At 55.0% G+C, this 18,899-nt stretch overlaps 3 protein-coding genes across 3 annotated transcripts; all 3 read left to right on the forward strand.

Annotated features, from left to right (window-relative positions):
• Window positions 1-3,113: 3,113 nt before the first annotated feature.
• INS49_007807 (uncharacterized protein) lies at window positions 3,114-3,426 on the forward strand (the record flags this gene model as incomplete). Its single annotated transcript, XM_043168554.1, has 2 exons — window positions 3,114-3,220; window positions 3,285-3,426. The coding sequence occupies 2 exons, from the start codon at window positions 3,114-3,116 to the stop codon at window positions 3,424-3,426; spliced, it is 249 nt and encodes an 82-aa protein (XP_043026234.1).
• An 8,884-nt stretch (window positions 3,427-12,310) lies between these two features.
• On the forward strand, window positions 12,311-14,154 carry INS49_007808 (uncharacterized protein; the record flags this gene model as incomplete). The annotated part of the gene is made up of 6 exons (XM_043168555.1): window positions 12,311-12,459; window positions 12,513-12,620; window positions 13,011-13,154; window positions 13,216-13,482; window positions 13,542-14,076; window positions 14,152-14,154. 6 exons carry the CDS (start codon window positions 12,311-12,313, stop codon window positions 14,152-14,154), a joined length of 1,206 nt encoding a protein of 401 aa, XP_043026235.1.
• A 2,815-nt stretch (window positions 14,155-16,969) lies between these two features.
• On the forward strand, window positions 16,970-18,266 carry INS49_007809 (uncharacterized protein; the record flags this gene model as incomplete). Its single annotated transcript, XM_043168556.1, has 2 exons — window positions 16,970-17,002; window positions 17,145-18,266. 2 exons carry the CDS (start codon window positions 16,970-16,972, stop codon window positions 18,264-18,266), a joined length of 1,155 nt encoding a protein of 384 aa, XP_043026236.1.
• Window positions 18,267-18,899: the final 633 nt, after the last annotated feature.

The raw sequence follows: 18,899 nt of genomic DNA on the forward strand, positions 1-18,899 counted from the left end.
TCTTCGTCCAACAGCACGCCAAACCAAGTCGACGCCGCCAACGGCTTAGTCCAAAATATCAACACTGCAGCCCAGATCGATACTGATCATCTACAATCACTGCGAGCTGTTTCTAGTTCACCACTGCCCTCTCGCGACCATGAAGCTCGCTGAATCAGCCGACTTGAACGTCTTCGCCTCAATTGGCCGACATGTGGCACCAATAAGGACCATGTGGATGAGCTGACCGACGGCGTGGATCACTCAAACTCTGATCTGAATGCTTGCATGCAAGAGGTCTCTTGAATTTCCGTGGTCGGCTGACAGCAATGCTTACGGAAAGCAGGATGAATAAGCGAGGTCCCTCATGGTGGAATTAAACCGACGGTCAATCTAGGAAGCAGAGCTTTCGTGTGGTCCATCCGACATGAGAGCCAGCACACGAGGGCTCGTATTGCTAAGCTTCTAGGCTTATGGAGTGAGGCGAGATTGGGCTCGAGATTGTCACGACCGACATCAAACATGTCATGTTGTCTTTCTGTGATTAGAATAGTCATTAGCTTCGCCCTGGAATCAGAAAATATGGGAACTATTTTATATGTCCTTGCTTGCCCTGAAACATCCACATGTGGGAAAAGATTCGCTAAATTGTCATGGTCATCGTAGGAGTCTCTTCGTCAAGCATGACAAAGTGATCAAACCGTGACTGTGATTGTTCTTGGAAGTGTACGTTGCAGGTACTGACGATTACCGGCATTTTAAGCATTATCACAGTGCAGAACACAGAGACTTGATCCTATTCTAGGTTTAGCGGTTTCCAAGTGGATTACTAGATTCGTAACTACTGCGTTCTCGCCAGCGGAATGAAGCGGCCGTCAAACACGTGATTACTCTTTGAGCCCTGGAGGGCAGACACCTGTTCTCCCAATGCTGCTTTCCAGATTTAGGTTCTTCATCTTTGTCGTGTTTCCATCAACATCGTATAACCAGTAGAGAACGTTGGCCGACGAGCCCATTTTTGAAGTCTGTGACGAAGATTTCCATCTCCCGAGGACACCTTGATATCTAGGCCACGGGCAAGCACTGGCACAGTGATGACATAGGAGACACGAGGAAGCAAGTGGGCTCTGTTACCGAGGGCAGCAGACACTCGCACGACTTGCCACTGGCTGAGGGCGGCTCCGCATACCTCGTCTCCGTTATGTGAATCAGGGACGAGAGGCGAACGGGGTGAGAGCTGTAGACTGGGCTCTAGAGATTGCCCAAAATACGACAAAACAAGTGTCTCTGTCCATCTGGACATGTGGTGGACGGCCGAATTCTCAACGTTCCAGAACGTTCATGTCAACAGTCCCGGGAGTCGAATCCAGTGTACCAACAGACAGACATCAGGAGCTCACCAAAGTGTTTTGCCGCCGACCACAGCACATGCGGTGCCCTGTCCTGTGCCATGTGCTGGTGAACCACGAGACAGCCATTTGCCCGTTTCGAGTCGTCTCACCGATACGAAGGTGATTTCCCACCCATCATGAGCTGGTCTCGAAGGCCAACCTGCTGCGCGCCAAGCACTCCTCCCTCTCCCTTCGGTGACATGAGCGGCACTTACCTGTGTACTGGCCTCGTCCAAGGGTGTGCTCACCATCATCGGCAGTTGCCGAGACGAGATACGCGGGAGCCCCGGATAATTAGCCAAGGCCTCATGGAGGGCTGCTCTTGTAATCCAGGGCTTTACCTGGCTACGATGACAGTCCGTCCAGTCCGAGGAAACCAGTTCATCCGTCTTCAGCCTGTGGCAATCTCGAGTCTCCCAATTGACCTTCGTGTCGAGGACACGGTGGGCCCATTAGCCGGCACTGTCATTCCACTTGTCTAGCATTAATATTCGTTCATTGCAGGTGAGCCTCACGAGGGCTAGCCGGCAACGCGACAGCATCAGATAGAGTGGATGTCTCGCATGCTGCAGGTGGCGCGCAAGGGGTGGTAAAGCTTCAAGCCGGCCTGCCACGCTAGACAGGTCTAGATCCAGGAATTTCAGCTGCGCGCCTGCATGTGGGATGTCGAGCAGCTGCCGCTCTTCCTGCAAGAATCGTGGGGACGCATGCAGTCACTGCGCAAGAGGCCATCCAGAACGATGAGCTAGACTATGGGCTCAGCGTGACCCGGCCGAGACAACCCCATTTGGGAGGTTTCGGTCGCGCGGTGGGATCCGGGCTACCGTCTTCGAGTGGCACGTAACTATGATGATATGATGACTGGGGTCACAACGCTGCGATGTTCCCTGGGGCAGACGTGGGAGGGCGAAGAAATCCGCGCCAGAGTGGGTGGTGCTCGGCGCTCAGAAAAGAGACGGCCAGCTGCCCGCTAAACAGGGCGATGAATTGGGTGAAACTGACCCTTGGGGATGCGACGGTGGCAGTGTGGAAATGGCAGCCTGCACCGCCCCGCGCCCTGCTGCCCGACTCGGGTCGGGGTGTCTCGAGCGCTCCGGGTTGTCGAGCCTTGGATCCGGGCGTGACTGTTGTGATGACTCTTTGCCAGCGCGCCACCGCTTAGGCCGAGGCAATCCGGGTGGCTCGCAATGTCCGTGGTCGTGACCTGGGAAGCAGGCAGATAGCCATCAAAAGATAGCCAGCGTCGACCCAGGAGACAGCACATCGATGGGACGGTGATGTGTCCAGAAACCCATGTGTGCCCCCCAAAGGTTGACGGGTATGGAGCGAGGGAGGTCCCTGCGCGCGCGCACGACAGCGATGTATGTACGCGCCAGCGCAGAGGACGGGCGCGAGCGCATGGAAGAGAAGGGATAGGAGAATTATCAGTGTCCCTCAAACTGCCACGTGTTGCTGCCAGTCTTGCGTGATGAACCGATGATCTGTTATTAAAGTCCACTCTGAAACGCACTGGTTCGTCCGCCAGACTTGAGGTCCTCGACGAATCTATACTCGGGCCTCGTAGTCAAGATTCGCCGACTGCCGCCTCACAGCAGGCCCGACAAGGGGGCATAGATCCACGGTGCGACTTGCCGCACGTGCAGCTGGAGGATCACTGTGCATATTGCAGCCTGCAGGCATGCAGGGGCGAATGATCTTTTGGGAAGGGTGGTTACTTTCCCAGTACGACGCTGACTTTCGCGAATGCCTTTAGGATATTGTTTTGGCATGGAGAGCTCCGATGTGGGCAGTGTGGCTGGGGGTGCCGCGCTGATGGACAAGTTCCACGATGTCTTGGAGCAGGGAGCAGCGTGTATAACACAGCGCTCCTCACCACCGTCTAAACAACCTTGATTAAACAGAACGGTCGCTCAGCACTGTCGCTGGGCAGTCCCTGGAGAACTTGTCATGGGCCGAGATCAACCTGTGCCGGACCGAGGTCGATCCCACGCATTGGTCCGCTCACCCGCCCGGATCCCCCGGCACGGTGGATGGGTCCGGCCTGGTGACGGCATGAGGGCCGACTTCACAAATGGAGTTACGCTGAAACCTTTCTTCGGATTGCGAACACCTGCGAGCCATGTGACTGACTGTACGTCGCTGGCGGCCACGAGAGCACAGTGCAGGAGCTCAGACAACCCGGCAATCGGCGAAGATCGAGATGAATCGCGCTGGATCAACTGGTACTTGGTCCGTGGAGCTTCAAGCCCTGCACGTCCGAGATGATGTGACAGAAAAACCGGTTGGAAAGGCACCGAGGAAAAGTTTGACGCATCCCCATGCGTTTTGAGGGCAAATCATCGTGAACCTTCGGCAATATGACTCGCATAGAGTCTGTTCATCTGGAATCATCAGGCCCGCCTGGCTGACGAGCATCTTCATCATGGCCGCAAAGAGCAAATTGGAGCATATGCCATTGGATGGCCCAAGCAGCATTTGACTAGGATCCACGTCGATCCGGGACCATCGCGTCTTGTTGGCGTCGCGGGGATTTTTGGCGATCTGAACCCCTCCAGTGCTCAAGAGGCTCCTGATTGTTCGACTACATGTCCCTCAATTCCTTCTTGAGTTGTTAGGCCCTTGATACTCACCACTGGGCATATCGCGATCCTTGTCACCTCAATATTGACAGGTGGCATCTTTTTCGCTAGTGTCAAGGAGGGTTGGAACGGTGCAGCAAACGGCGCAAAGTTTGCTGACTCGGTTGTGGCCGGTCACGCGTGACCATTGTGGGAAAAATTCCATTGTTGGGCCCGAGGGAACTCCGGGTGTTGAGCGACATTGTGTACAGTACTATTAAAGCCAGGTCAAGAATTGGCAAACTGACGAGCTGATTGGATGCTCCGGTTGCGTCTTGAAATAGACGGACCACCCCAGGTGCTAAGTCCACTGACCATCACTGTGTAAATACCCTGTCGTTGCGCCAGTAGGGCCACTCATGACCAACTGGTCGGAAGCCAATTGGGAATCCCAAATACAGTGCACGATGTTCTGACAGCCCGAGCGAGGCCCAGCAAATATTGTCAGCAATCCTGCGATTTCTCGTGGTCGCCAAGGCTAGCGAAGCCTGACAATCGACGAGAAATGGCTGTCAGTCTAGGCTGGGGGGTCTCGATTCAGAGAAGACTCCACCGGACTGGGCCAGCGGCTCTCCGGTCGGTGGCTGGCATTGTCGCTGCCAAAAGGCATTGGATGAACGTCCTCTTATTTGTCGATGCAATGGGCAAGGATGCGCATTATTCCACGGAGATTGACCCTTCGAGGCTGATAGTTGGCGCCATGCGAAGCCACCGTAGACGCGGTGTTGCACAGTATTGACGTTGACCAGATGAATCGGCTCGGTATGCACGCTTGTGCAACCTTGCCCGCCAGAGAGACGTGCCGGAGCATCTGGGGGGAGGGGGGAGGGAGGTCGTTGCGAGGAGGGCAAAGCTGTGGCAGCTATCCATCTATCCATCAGATGATGATGCAATGCCACAGATGCACGACAGGCCCCGGCCCCTGAAATTTGGCTGAACGGGCATCGGGCCCGAGAGGCTGGAGGGGTGCGAGAGAGAAGAGGCAGCACACGCCGGCGCAGGGGCAATTCATAGGGCAGCAACCCGAAGCCCAAGAGAAAATCCCCCATTCGTGACCCGCCTTCAGATGCCCAGCCAGATCTGGCTGTGATTTGACAGGCCCAACAGGGCGGCGGGGACACAGGGCGTACGGGGTACAGTATCACAGTGTTATTCAGTGGCAGAATATGCCTGGTCAGTGCGAGCTCTTCCAGTCAGGGGTTTGGAAGCAAGGGTGGCTGCATTTGCGAGGCCAACAGATTTTGAATCATGGGCCGGACGGCAATCACTTGCATGTGAGGCACACACCCTTGGGTTTTTGGCATGGTAGCTGGTTGGTTTCGGCCGTGAAGGAATGGTGTGTTGGAGTGCAAGTTGGAGTTGGTGGTCGGGATGTCAAGAAGGGGTCATCCGATTCTTCCCAAGGTCGTTTCGCGACAGCAGCCCGCTTCAGCTGGAGTGCAAGCAACCATATTTTCGTGCTCTTTCTTTATTGCAGGCTGCCTGCCTGCCTGCCGCGCCGCGAATGAAGAACGCACTCGGACCTGGGCTGCTCACAACGGATGTGGCAGGCAGGCCGGTCGCCCGGTATCCGTGTGGCAAGGCCAGATCTCCGTCTCGTTTCTTGTTCGCGACGCCGGCTTCGAGGGAGATGTCTCGGCAGGGTGCTCTCGAGGACTGTATTTTACAGTCTCTGCCTCCGTCAGAGGATTCGTGGCTAATGATGGGCAATACATGATTGTCAAAGGGCCGGGACTTGCCAGCTGGCTCGTGATAAGCCTCTTGCGACGAATGTGTTTTGCCGTCGCGACTGAAGATCGATTCCTCCGGGTGCCTAGGCCCAGTCAAGGCAACGCAGCAGCACGGCCTGGGCTGGTCATGGGCATGGCGCTGACGGTAGCTTCGCGCGCGTGAGACTTGGATCATCGTGGTAAAGCTGAACGGCCGTGCATCCGAATCTGACCACTGACGCGCCAGGGCTGGCGGGCTGGGCTGTTGGGGCGGCTCAGAAGCTTTGATGGCATGCTTCTAGGTCGAGAGTTAATCGTGGGAGGAGCCCGGCTGTTGGCTCGCCTTGCTGGCTGGCACATCGTGATCATAAATGAAGACAGTATCGAGAATCTCGACCCGTGGACAAGACCCATGGATGAGACCCTAGGATAGCTCGATACTGTAGCTCTCCCAAGCACATTTCTACCTCGGTGTCTAGGTACCTACACAGTAGTATTTAGGTACAGAGATGACCAGCTCGGGGTACAGCAGACTAGGAGGCATGCAATGCTCTCCGTTAACAATGCCACCGACAGATCTGGCCGTCTGGATGTTAACGATCAGGGCCAGCTGCCCCTCCCACGCTTGTACCCATCCACTGTACCGCTACTGTGCTCCGTCATCAGGGTGGCTCTTTCCCATGCCGGTTGACAGATATCCTGGTCCCTGTCGGCCTGCTTGCTTCCTTCCTGCTCCACGAGCGACGATCCTCAAAAGTCTGAATGCGGCAGGAATGCAGCGCGCAGTGACTTCACTTTTCCCTTGTATTGTCATGTCTTGTCTTATTCACCTCGCCCCCCCCCCTCTCTGCCTCCTCTTCGTCTCACGCACTGTCGCCGTCTCCACCCTTTGGCTTGGGACCCGTGCGGCTGTGCAATGTGCATCATTCTCGCCGTGCCTCACCTTGCCAGCCTGCCAGCGTTCCTTCCCTGCCTCTGCGTTGACCTGTACAGTGCACTTCGACAACCTGGGTGCTCTGTGCGCACTGTGCTGTGTCATCCTGCAGGCTGCAGGAACCGCATTGCTGGAATCATACCACAATAGTACTTGATGACTGTCCAGCGGGTAGATGCGTAATTTGTGGGATTCGACTTGACCCCCATTACTGTTGATGACACCGACTGACGCTGTACTGAGCCCGGCCACCAGCCAGAATCTTTAACATATAGCCTACACACTGACGTACATATCTACCAAGGTACATACATACAACGACGGCACGGATGCAGCTATTTGCGACGGCGACGGCAGCTGCTGGACAGCCTGCTGCAGGAGCTTGCCCATGCCTGCTTCCCGGGTCCGGACAGATGTGCGGTCCTGCACTGTATATACCAGACACACTGTACCTGGGTACCACAGTAGGCCGGTGCCCGTGCAGCAGGGCCCGGCAGGGCAGGGCAGCAGGGTGGACAGGGAACATGTACATGTACATGCGGGCAGGGGAGGTGCCCGTCCATAATCCATGATCCTGGAGGCGTCCCATCCAGTTTTTAGCTCAAGAGATTTTCTTACTCTTCCGCTCCGGCTTCCCACCATCCCACCACCGGTCCGTCTTGCTTGCTTGCTTGCTTGCTTGTGCGTTCGTGCTCTTGCTTGCTCCTTCTGCTCCTGTTCCTTGCCTGTTCTTGCACTGTTTCGTCAATCTTTTGGCCGCTGGCTGTCTTTTTCGCGCTGCCTCGTCTTGTCCGTGTCGCGCTTGCAGGCTCAACCTGGGTAGCATCTGCCGAGCTGTGCCTTCCCTTCCTTGTCCGTCAGGCTCTTAGCGACCTCCGTTACGTTTAGTTAGCTGTGCTTGGTTGCTCCTGGCACGCGCAAAAAAGCCTCCGTCGTGCGCTTAATTCTGCTCAGTCACTCGAGAAGTCGTGTTCTCACTCCCTTGGGCTACGACCAGACCAGACCAGACCGGACCATCATCCCAGGTACACACACACTCTCACACACGGCCACTGCCACCAGACTTACTTCCCCCTCTCCCGGCCGGCTCTATCCTCCTCCTGTCTTCGCCCTTCTTCTCCCTTCTCTCTCCTTCCCCCCACCTCCACCTCATCATCATCACGACCGCCTCTCGTTGTGCAATCTTTCGTCTCGCGATCCGTCTTCCGCCCTGAGCGTTGCTTGTACAAGCATCCTTTTTGTGCCTTGTGTGTTGTCCTTGTTGCCTTTTGTCGACCGTATCCCCCTTGGCGCAAAATTCATCAGATCAAATCATCATCCTCTTCTCGTGCCCTGATTTGCGCCCTTTGTGCGACAGGCTTCTCCTCGCCGTGACCATTTACCCTGCCGCGCCTTGAGCATTTTCGGGTCAATACAAGTCCAAAACTACAACGACCGAGACGCTTACGAGCTTGCCCTCGCGCAGTTCCACAGAGATCCGATCCACGTTGTGCGGCTATTACGACTTTCGATCCGACCGCGAGCCGTAGTATCCGAACCGGCGCATTCCACTGCCCGCACTGCTTTTGCGACACATCCTCCGCGCCTCTCAGTCTCAGCTCGCCTCGAACCTGCGCATACGCATCCGAGAGCCGCAATCTTCCGGACCGACTCAATATCCCTCCAACAAGAATCACGAAGGCTATTTTCGTCTCGGCCAACATACCCGAGGAGTTCTGTCTGTCCACCTCTCTGCCACACCGGTAGTTGAATCATCTGTCACGTTCCATCTCGTTCTCGGCGCAGCAGACTGCTTGATTTGCTGTCCAACAGCCAAGGTGAGCCTTTCCATAGTTTCGTCGCGTTTTTTGTCCTCTTCTGCCCGTGTCATTTGTGTGTGCGTCATCACAAAATTCCCGGAGATATGGACCTGGCTCTCTATACAGCCCTGGATATGTGGAGCCTAGTCTGCGCATTCGCGAGATCCGACCCAGATTCACCCCGCCGATCGAGCTCAAAGGATATGCCAAGGGGCCCTGCGCGACGTACTCCTGCTTGGGCGCGATACTTGACCATCTCGACTTCGCCCCTCATGTTTCCCGCCTGGGAACGATGTCGGACCCTCGAGGGTGGGGAGAGGCGCTGCTACCATGGAGCAATCCCGCGTCGCAAATGATGTACGGAATCTTACGGATGTTTTTGGGAGAATTGCAAAAAAATACACAAGATTGTGGGACCGATGGCAGCCTCAGACCAGGCAAGAACCAGTATCCAGCAGTTAGGAAAGGCTGTGCAAGCAATACCTCGACACCGACCGTTCTCGAGGTTGACAGAACCAAGACAAATCCCTGATTGCGACTCTATACACCTCGGTGTGAGTGCCCACGAAATGGCGGCCGCAAGGCTCGAATGTGGTAGCGAGCTACGCGACTCTGCGGGGAAGTGCTAGCCCGGGGACAGAGTGCCTTCACGAACTTCTTTTCTGCGATTATCGGTTACATGGACGCGAATTTCGAAGTATTCTCCGAGCTTAGCCGCAGAAAGCTTCTCCACGAGTCGCCATCGATATTCTGGATTTCAACATGGTGCGCCGGCCCTTAACTCGGTTTTTGGCCAGTCGAGCATCCTTCGACACCCAGACTCAGCGGGCACCACGGCGTCATGGTTTTGAAGACCACTTCGCAGCACAGCACAGTATGCGGGAATTCCCGGCAGCCGTCGCTCCGCGTCCTTGGCCTTTTGATTCTAGGCAGTCTGATTGTTACCGGGCCACGAGGGTAGCCCGCCCAAATCGGGGTGCTATGCGTAGTTTGCGTACCGCCTCCAACTTTGACGGCCCTTCGTCGTCGGCTCGCCTCTTGTCTCCTTGGCCACTTGAGAAGGCGACGCGCACCGGAGCGGCGACCTCCAAGCAGGTCAAGGGGCTTTTCGAATTGCACTCTGCTGCTGTACCATGTTGGGTTGTTTCGGCACCGCGGCCTCGGGCTCAGTTCACGGATCTTATAAGCCGGCAACAGCTCGGGACCTTGCAACGTGGCGGACTGCCACTCTATGGAACCACTCGCACACATAGCTACTTGCCGAACACACATCCGCACTCGTCTTTTCCTGGATTGCTCTTATTCTGTCGAGTTCTCGGTGTTTCCACATATCTTTACTAACACAGCGTTCCAGTTACCCTCCGCCAAAACTTGATCTCAAACATTTTCCGGGAGTAATCGTACTCTTCTTTGACCACAGCCTCTCATCCCTCGACTCGAGTCTCTCAGCATTGTCTCGCTCAAAGTCTTCCGCACAAGACTCTGTCTGTTTCCAGGCGTGTGGCGTCAACGTATTCAAAAGTCGCTGATTTCGTATCTCGGGAGTCATTTGGCAATAACGGACTCAATCACGTCCCCTTTTATCCTGGTAGGTACCGGCCCGTTCGTTTCATTTTCCTACCCACGTTTGCCATGGCATTGTCTTTCGAGACCACAAGTTTCTCTGGACGGGAACGGCCCCTTGGGCTGGCCAAGCTCACTTGTGGCGCCAGGGCCGGTTTGGTATTCTCCAATTGCTGCGCCCTACAGTCTTTGCCAACACTCGGAATGCGTATGACTGGAGCCCTTCGTTTGAGGCATCTCTCGCAGCAAGTGTGAGCTCGAATAACCTTTGGATAAGGAGAAATGCTTCCCTCTTCTGGTACAGAGCTATTGCCGGCCTGACTGCATTATGGGTTGTTCTGGGGCGTGCAACATCACACAATACTTGCCGAAATGCTAATTTTTGATTCCTGGCAGCTTTCATATCCCCACTGAACGACATCACGGTATCCTCCTTTGCAATTTGAGCATCACTTTCAAGCAAACCAATTTTCAAAGTTCCTGCCGGTATGTTGATGGTTTTCTTCTGCTTCTGTTCCTAGATTGGTGGTGCCGAGTGGTGAGCCAATGGCTCAGAGTCGCTTGACCCCATGAGATGGGTGTCGAGCACTACTCTGGATCTCCTCTGCCTCTTACCAGAATTCATTTTCCTTGATGCTGTGTACTGCTATGGCCACACCTTCATCGGTCTGTGCGGTTTGGGGTCAGGCACACCACCTTGTCTAAGACAAGGCTGCGAGGCCACGAGGTCATGAGCCCAATTGTTTCAACTGCTCTGCTTGAATCAAATCACCACAGCCCCTGATACGTTCCGGGCGGCCATCTTGTGGATGGGCTTTGGACTCCCCTGAGCGCAGACAGTTCTGCAGATTGCATCAACGCAACATCACCCACGCCTCTTTGAGAGGATAGGACCTCGAATTTGTGCCATACCCCCTTTTCCACCAGAGACCCGCTCGCGGACAATCTACATGGATCCTCAAATACTCCTCGAGACACGTCCAGTACTTCTCGCACACCACAAACATCTCCTTCACCACCACTCCTCGAGCACAATCACGTACAGTACTTGAGAACGGCTTGACAATCCAGGTTCTGAACTGCATGAGGTTTTTGCCTTTGTGCCCACCACCAATATGCTTTGTCCGTCAGTGATTGTTGGAAGTTGGAACTAACACTGCTGCAGACAAACATCGAGTCAATTTCACAGATTTGTCTTACCTTTCAACCAGTGAGTGATATCTCTTTCTTATTTGCATTTTCTTGCCTTCAAGTGTTCACATTCTTCCCCTGACCTTTGTGTCTGCCAACCCTGTAACCAATGACCATATGCACGTTCTTTTGGCCTAGCGAACGCACGGAAGACAGTCGAGTGTCAACTCAATGAGCCCTCGAAAGTACTGAGGCCTAGGACAAGGGTAATGTCCCTACACTGCGTAACCCAACATCTACATTGCCGTCTTGGTGCTCTGAGTTGGAGTTGCATTCGCCATGCAGTTTTGGTGCGGCAAGTCCATACACACACAAGTGTGTTGTAGCTGTGCGAACAGGGTCCCATCACGGTCAAGCTTCGGGCATACGGGATTGGTTCGAAGAGAGAGACTGTTCAGTTGTGGCTGCTCCATTGCAGACCACAGGCCCATCTTCATCATAGCCCGGCCGGGCATTTTGCTTCCACCCAAACCCCTTCGAACCTAGCCAGCCTTGCGAACAGACTGCCTGTTTCTGCAGAGCCCCCTGAAACCCAACAGCTTTCAATCTCACGATCTTTCCCAAAGTGGAGAGTGCCCAAAAGGCGACACAAAACCTTTTTTCGGGACACGCTCTCCAGAATTCCCTTCTTGTCCTTGACCACTACCGATGTTGAATCTTCCTGGCCATCACCATCTACGCTCTTGCTCTAATCCCGAGCACAAAGGTCTGTCCCTACTCAACATCCGAGGACCCCTTGCCCTACATAGCACTGATTCACAATCCCGTGGCTGACAGCAGCACGATACTCCTCGTGCCAAAGTTTTGGCCCGTCTTCTGCTTTCTTCTGCCTTCTTCCGTTGCCCTCAACAACCCGGCTCACAGCCTAAAACCTTTGGCACCCTCCCTCCAACCCCTTCTTCCCAAGCAGCACCCTTCTGCAGCACCCTTCATCTCCGACTTGTTTCCCTATCTCCCACTTCTGTTCTCTTCCAATCCTTCCTTCCCAACATTGAGGTTCTTGCTTCTTGCAGTATTTGGACCTCATCACACTCGAACACGTCCCACCGTCGCAGTCAGCGGTCATCACCCCGATTTGACAAAACCCACGACATTTGCTCAGTCAGAAAAGCTCACATCAACAGAAATGTCGTTCCCTCAGACCAACAACGGCCTTCCCGACGGCTCTACTCCTATCAACGGCGGCGGTATGGACGGCCAGTTCCCCCCCGCTCCTGCTATGCAGGGCCCTCCTTCGGGACAGAACTCTGCGAACGAGTCTGCCCGTACCCTATGGTAAGCCCCTCGAATCATTGATACTCGACATCTTTTAACAAACTTATCACCAGGATGGGCGAGCTTGATTCTTGGATGGACGAGCAGTTCATCAAGTCCCTTTACCAGAACCAGACTGGCGACAACGTCAATGTGAAGATCATCCGCGACCGCGGCACTGGGTAAGTTTCTATCTTTCCCCGTCACCACTGGCACTTTCCTGCCCGTGTCGCTCCCTCTAGGGCCCGTTCATACTCCCCTTACATACACTGTCACGTTCTCGGCGAATTGGCGTTGAGTTCTGTCGTGTCTCTGTGGGATCCGGCGCTGTTACTGGTACCGTTGATTACGATGAAATCGTGTATCTCCACAGTTCAATGGGCCTTTCGAGCCTCGTCATCAACCATCAGCGCACTTCCGCATCAGTCTGGGTTCCTTCCATTGCGCTCAACGACAAGTAGACTTGGCACCGCTGTGTAATGGTTGAACACTCGTTCCTCCTGACTGGGACCCGCCTCCCTAGAGTCTCGGAACCTCACTCAGTTGAGTTGACAATTAACAATCATTTCTAGTAACGCCGGCTACTGCTTCGTCGAGTTCCCCAGCCCTGAGTCCGCCAACAAGGCCTTAACTCTCAATGGTACTCCGATCTCTGGCTCCAACGGTCGACACTTCAAGTTGAACTGGGCCTCCGGTGGCGGTTTGGTTGATCGACGGTTCGTTGCTCTTCTTGATCCCGTTATTGCCACGCCTCAAAACACTGACCATGTACTGCAGTGACGAGCGTGGTCCCGAGTTCTCCATCTTTGTCGGAGACCTCGGTCCTGAGGTCAACGAGTTCGTGCTCGTGTCTCTGTTCCAGGCTCGTTTCCCCTCCTGCAAGTCCGCTAAGATCATGACGGATGCCACGACCGGACAGTCGCGCGGTTACGGATTTGTGCGCTTCGCCGATGAGAGCGACCAGCAGCGAGCTTTGCACGAGATGCAGGGTGTCTACTGCGGCAACCGTCCCATGCGTATCAGCACTGCTACTCCAAAGCAGCGGTAAGTCTTACTTGCTCGTGATTACTGAGGATATCCACTGATGTCCATCCCTTCAGTAGGAACCAGAACCCCTACAACGGCGGCGGCCACGGCGGCCAGATGATGGCGAACCCCATGCAGCCTGGCATGGGCTGGGGCATGCCTCAGCCTGGTCCATTTTACGGTGGCGGCGGTGGTGGCTACCCGGGTGCTGGCATGGGCCAAGCTCCCATGAACCAGTTCACCGACCCCAACAACACTACCGTCTTCGTTGGCGGCTTGTCGGGCTACGTGACCGAGGACGAGCTGCGTTCTTTCTTCCAGGGATTCGGCGAGATAACTTACGTCAAGATCCCCCCCGGAAAGGGCTGTGGCTTTGTCCAGTTCGTCCACCGCCACGCCGCGGAGATGGCGATCAACCAGATGCAGGGATATCCTATTGGGAACTCTCGCGTCCGCCTTTCTTGGGGTCGCTCGCAGAATAACTCTGGCGTGGGTACTCCTTACCGTCCTGCTCCTCCTCCTCCCCACTACGGCATGACGCCTCACGGTGGTCCTGGCCCTTACGGTCCCCACCATTTTGGTGGTGGCAACCCTCCTCCTCCCCCGATGGCGGTGAGAATCTTCCCTCTGCCCCCTCGCCCCATCTTCCATTTCATCAGAACCCATGACTGACTTGTTCTCTTACAGTAAATCGCGTCCTGCTTCAGCCGTGACATTGCCTTGATGCATCGCAGAAGGCGTTGGGCGTGCGGCGTTTCGGCTGACAAAAAGTCACGATGATATCCGGAGTTTACGCTCCCTGTACCGGTTTTCCTTTCTTTCGTTGCGGTCCGCTTCGTCGTCAACTGCTTCAAGCGTCGAGATACCCCCTGAGTTCGTGCAAATTACCGTACCGGATGCTTCCTGCGTTCTGCCGTTCTGGTTATGCTCGAACCATTTCTCGACATTCCTTCCTTCCAAGCAGTTCTTCCCCCCGCGGTCACGATCGTTTCTATGGTCATTTGTCCCCCTCCTGGACGACACGAATGCTCACGACAACCTCTGACTCGAAAGTTTTCATGATCGATCACGAACGTCACAATGCCACGATTTTTCAACAACGACTAGGGTGGAGTAGAGGACAGGAGTGTTGGCGACGTGGCGTTTCAGCTTATCAGTGAAGGCGGAAAAAACAACACGAAAAAGAACTCTCCTTGGTCGTACATCTTTCTACTTTCCGAAGCATTGTCTTTGTGCGGCTTGGATCTTGCCGAACGCTCTACTTGGGCACGGAACGGGTCCGACGACTGGCAATGCAGGTGAATATTCTAGGGGGATTTGTATTATTCTTCACATTCAGTCAGGTAGTGCGTTGAGTGCGGCGGCGTAGCTGCTCTCTATGGCGTTGATTTCGTCTTCGTTGAGCTGCGTCGGTGGACTCGAAATTGATGATTTCTGATTTTCTACAATGTCTCTTTGTTGTCCAATTCTGAAATGCGAGCGTCTAACATGTATACCGTTCTTTTGCTGCATACCCCGGCATCGTCATTGCGTAGTTTCTATCTTTGGCGAGTACCCGTTCTTAACCCCACTGTTTCACTTCCCCTTGTGCTTTGCAACTGTTAAGCTTCTTTTGTTCGACGAGGAATCGCTTTCGCTGCTCGTTTCGTGGAACCCGATAGCAGTCACTCCCTCTTCTCCCGCGCACGCCGAAGCGAGGGAGGAGACGGCCACAATTCCTGGAGATGGGCAGATCCTGTGTAAGATTTGTTTTGAGTCGACTTGATTCTGAAGTTAGATACTTTGTTTGTTTCTCTGTCTAGAGCTTTCGGGTGGGCAGGCGCCTCGGAACCCAACGGCAGGTGTCGTGGAAAGCAACGGCGCGGTAGCTCCTGAAAAGAGGCTGGCCTCATTGGGCTGACAGGCGCTCATGGCTCATTGACTTGAGAGGTTTGTCATTTGGCGGAACTCAAATCTTGCATCGAGATGTAGGTATCTACAGGCCAGGCTAGAGGCTGTTTTTGGTGTCTGGGTAGGTAATAAGGGGCTATTGGGGAGAGAAGGAACTTGGAAGTAGAAAAGTCCAATCAATACAGGTCACAAACATGCTGGCCCGTCTCGAGGGTTTCCTGTCACAGGGCATACGGCGTCGGGTACAGATGGGAAAGTAAGTGTAGTAGATTATGCCACCACCCCCACCCGGGACGAAACGCTTCTGCCGTACTCTTCCGAGGAGTGGGCATCGTCCAGCTGGCGGTGATGCTCTACCAGAACGGCGAAAGATGTGGCGAGGCTGTGCGTGCCTGATGGTCTGGCCGGCCCTGGACGTGCCATGGAGGTTTCCCAGTTAAGCAACATTATTTGAAATCATTGCGGCAATGAATTATTGAAGTCAAAGCGGAGGAGATGAAGACCGCCTGAGACTTTTGTGTTGTCTTTTGGTACTCACGCTGGCTGGCCAGCTGTGTCCGGGCGAGGTTCTGCAGGAAGGAGTCTCCAACAGCCACGATGAGAATATGTCTGGTCGAGCCTGATGCCCCGAGGGAATTGTGTGCCAAAGATACTGATGGCAGCTATTACAGGAACGATAGAAGAGAGACAGGCTGGGCTTTGGCTAGGCTTGGACGTAGGATTGAAAACGCCGAGGTCAACACTAGGTTCCTGGTTAGACAACCTTGGGGGCATTGAGCCCGCAAAGCGAAGGATCACGTGTATATAGGTCGACTATTTGCCGTTGATGTACGTGACCGGGGCCTTCCATTCGTGAATCAAGGCATTGGAGTTGGATGGTGGTGATGGCTTCAGTTTACATTTCGGAATCCAAATTGCAAAGACAGACTTCCTGCAGCTTGAGGCACAACTTCAGAAGCCAACAGAATAATACATGATCGCTCAATGAGAATCCTTTTCCAAAAAAGCACAGTCATGTCATTTCGTTCCTACAGCATTTACTGTTGATCAAATGAAATGGAAGATACCATCCTAAACGGCCTGAAGTAAGGACGAGGTCAATCTTGACGAGGCAGCTTCACATGCGGCTCTAACGCATTGCTGATCGCTAAGCTGCTAACAAACCAGCAGCAACAACAGCATGAATGGGTGATAGTGGGTTAAGGCGGCTCTAGAGACTTGGCGGGAGCAACGTTTTCACCAGCAGCTCGGAAGACGCAGCCGCAGAGCCTTTGGGCCGAGTTTGGAGCGAGCGGCGCAGGGCAGTAAACCGAGGAGCTCCGAATTGGTGGATCCCTGTTCCAGCCGTCGACCACGACCAGCGCGATAGCTATCGACAATTTGTTTTCTCTGCGGCATTTGCAGGCTGCATTTCTGTCTTCCCCTACCTACTACATCCATTCCGTTCTACTTCACCCCACTCGACTCTTCCTCGCTCTCCTCTCCTCCGCCGGTTTCCTTTGTGTGCGCCCGTGTGTGCGAGTGATCATTGTGCTGGACAGCGCCAGACGACGTCACCAAGCATACCTTCGACAGTCCTCCCTCCACTCCCGAGGCCGAGCCGGTCACAGCCAAAATGCTCTCCAGAAACTCGACCCGAACGGCCCAGGTGAGCCACGTCCACATCCACGTCCACATCCACGTCCACGTTGTCACGTCATCACGTTGTGCGTCCATGCGCTTCGGCGGACGTTGTCGGCGCCGATTGCTAGCTGGCAGGTACAGTCGCTGACCACAGTTTCCTCACCCAGAGCCTCCTGCGAGCAGCCTCCAAGCAGGCGCAGCCCTCGGTCGCGGCACGATCCTACGCCACCGTCCAGAGCGACGTCTTCAAGCCTGCCAAGTATGGCGGCAAGTACACGGTGACCCTGATTCCCGGCGACGGTATCGGGTCCGAGGTGGCAGAGAGCGTCAAGACCCTCTTCAAGGCAGACAACGTGCCCATCGAGTGGGAGCAGATCGACGCATCCGGCCTCGACAACAGCGTGAGCGGCAGGTCGGCCGAGGACATGTTTAAGGAGTCTGTCGCCTCGCTGCGCCGCAACAAGCTCGGCCTCAAGGGCATCCTGCACACCCCGCTCGAGCGGTCCGGCCACAAGTCCTTCAACGTCGCCATGCGACAGGAGCTCGACATCTACGCCTCCATCTCCCTGATCAAGAACGTCCCTGGCTACGAGACCCGCCACAAGGGCGTTGACATGTGCATCATCCGCGAGAACACCGAGGGCGAGTACTCGGGCCTCGAGCACCAGTCCGTCGGCGGCGTCGTCGAGTCGCTCAAGATCATCACCCGCGCCAAGTCGGAGCGCATCGCCAAGTTCGCCTTCAGCTTCGCCCTGGCCAACAACCGTAAGAAGGTCACCTGTATCCACAAGGCCAACATCATGAAGCTTGCCGACGGCCTGTTCCGCTCCACCTTCCAGCGCACCGCCGCCGAGTACCCCACCATCGAGGCCAACGACATGATCGTCGACAACGCCTCCATGCAGTGCGTGTCCAAGCCCCAGCAGTTCGACGTCATGGTCATGCCCAACCTGTACGGCGGCATCCTGTCCAACATCGGCGCCGCCCTCGTCGGCGGGCCCGGCATCGTGCCCGGCTGCAACATGGGCCGCGACGTCGCCGTCTTCGAGCCCGGCTGCCGACACGTCGGCCTGGACATCCAGGGCAAGGACCAGGCCAACCCCTCGGCGCTGATCCTGTCCGGCAGCATGCTGCTGCGCCACCTCGGCCTCGACGACCACGCGAACCGCATCTCCAAGGCCATCTACGCCGTCATCGCCGACGGCAAGGTCCGCACCCGCGACATGGGCGGCGAGTCCACGACACAGGAGTTCACCAAGGCCATCCTGGACAAGATGGAGACCCTGTAAGCTGGCCAATGCTGCCAGTGCGTGGGACATTAGATATTACGCATCTTTCCCCTTGGGAAGATCAACTACAAAAAAAACCTCGATACAGATTGGAAAAGCAAGGGCGGAATTGCCAGGTGGGCGCGCTCGTGTGGGGATGATGGCATTGCCGCGAGGCATTGCGGGCGAGGCGGATTGTCGGTAGAATGACACGGTGCATGGTGGGCGTCGGGGTGGTATTTTGCGCCTGCAGGATAAAGAATACCGTGTATAAATAGGACGTCCATATATCAATGCATTGCATTTTCTCACCAAGTTTCTGAAGCAGCGCGAGGTTGTTACTCAAGGTGTTGAGAAACCCTACGTTAGTCTGTCTGTTTGGTCGTGGAGCCGTCCTAGACATCTCGGCATCCAGGACCATTGCCCAAAGACATAGAGTAGAGTCCGCTTGGCTTCAATTGACCCAAAAGTCACAATTTTGCATAGATCTGGGTTTCAAGGTTGGCTTCCCAAGTGCCAGTCTCTGGTGCTGAATGTTGCGGTCACTGATGCTTCTAGCGGAAGAGCACTGAAGGGAAGAGGACAGCAGGATGAACCCGAAATCAAAACCTCCAAAAATAAAGGTTCGAAAACTCGCTCGTATATGGCGACAGT

The sequence above is a fragment of the Diaporthe citri genome (assembly GCF_014595645.1).
Source record: "Diaporthe citri strain NFHF-8-4 chromosome Unknown scaffold_3, whole genome shotgun sequence".
NCBI classification, from domain to species: Eukaryota; Fungi; Ascomycota; class Sordariomycetes; order Diaporthales; family Diaporthaceae; genus Diaporthe; species Diaporthe citri.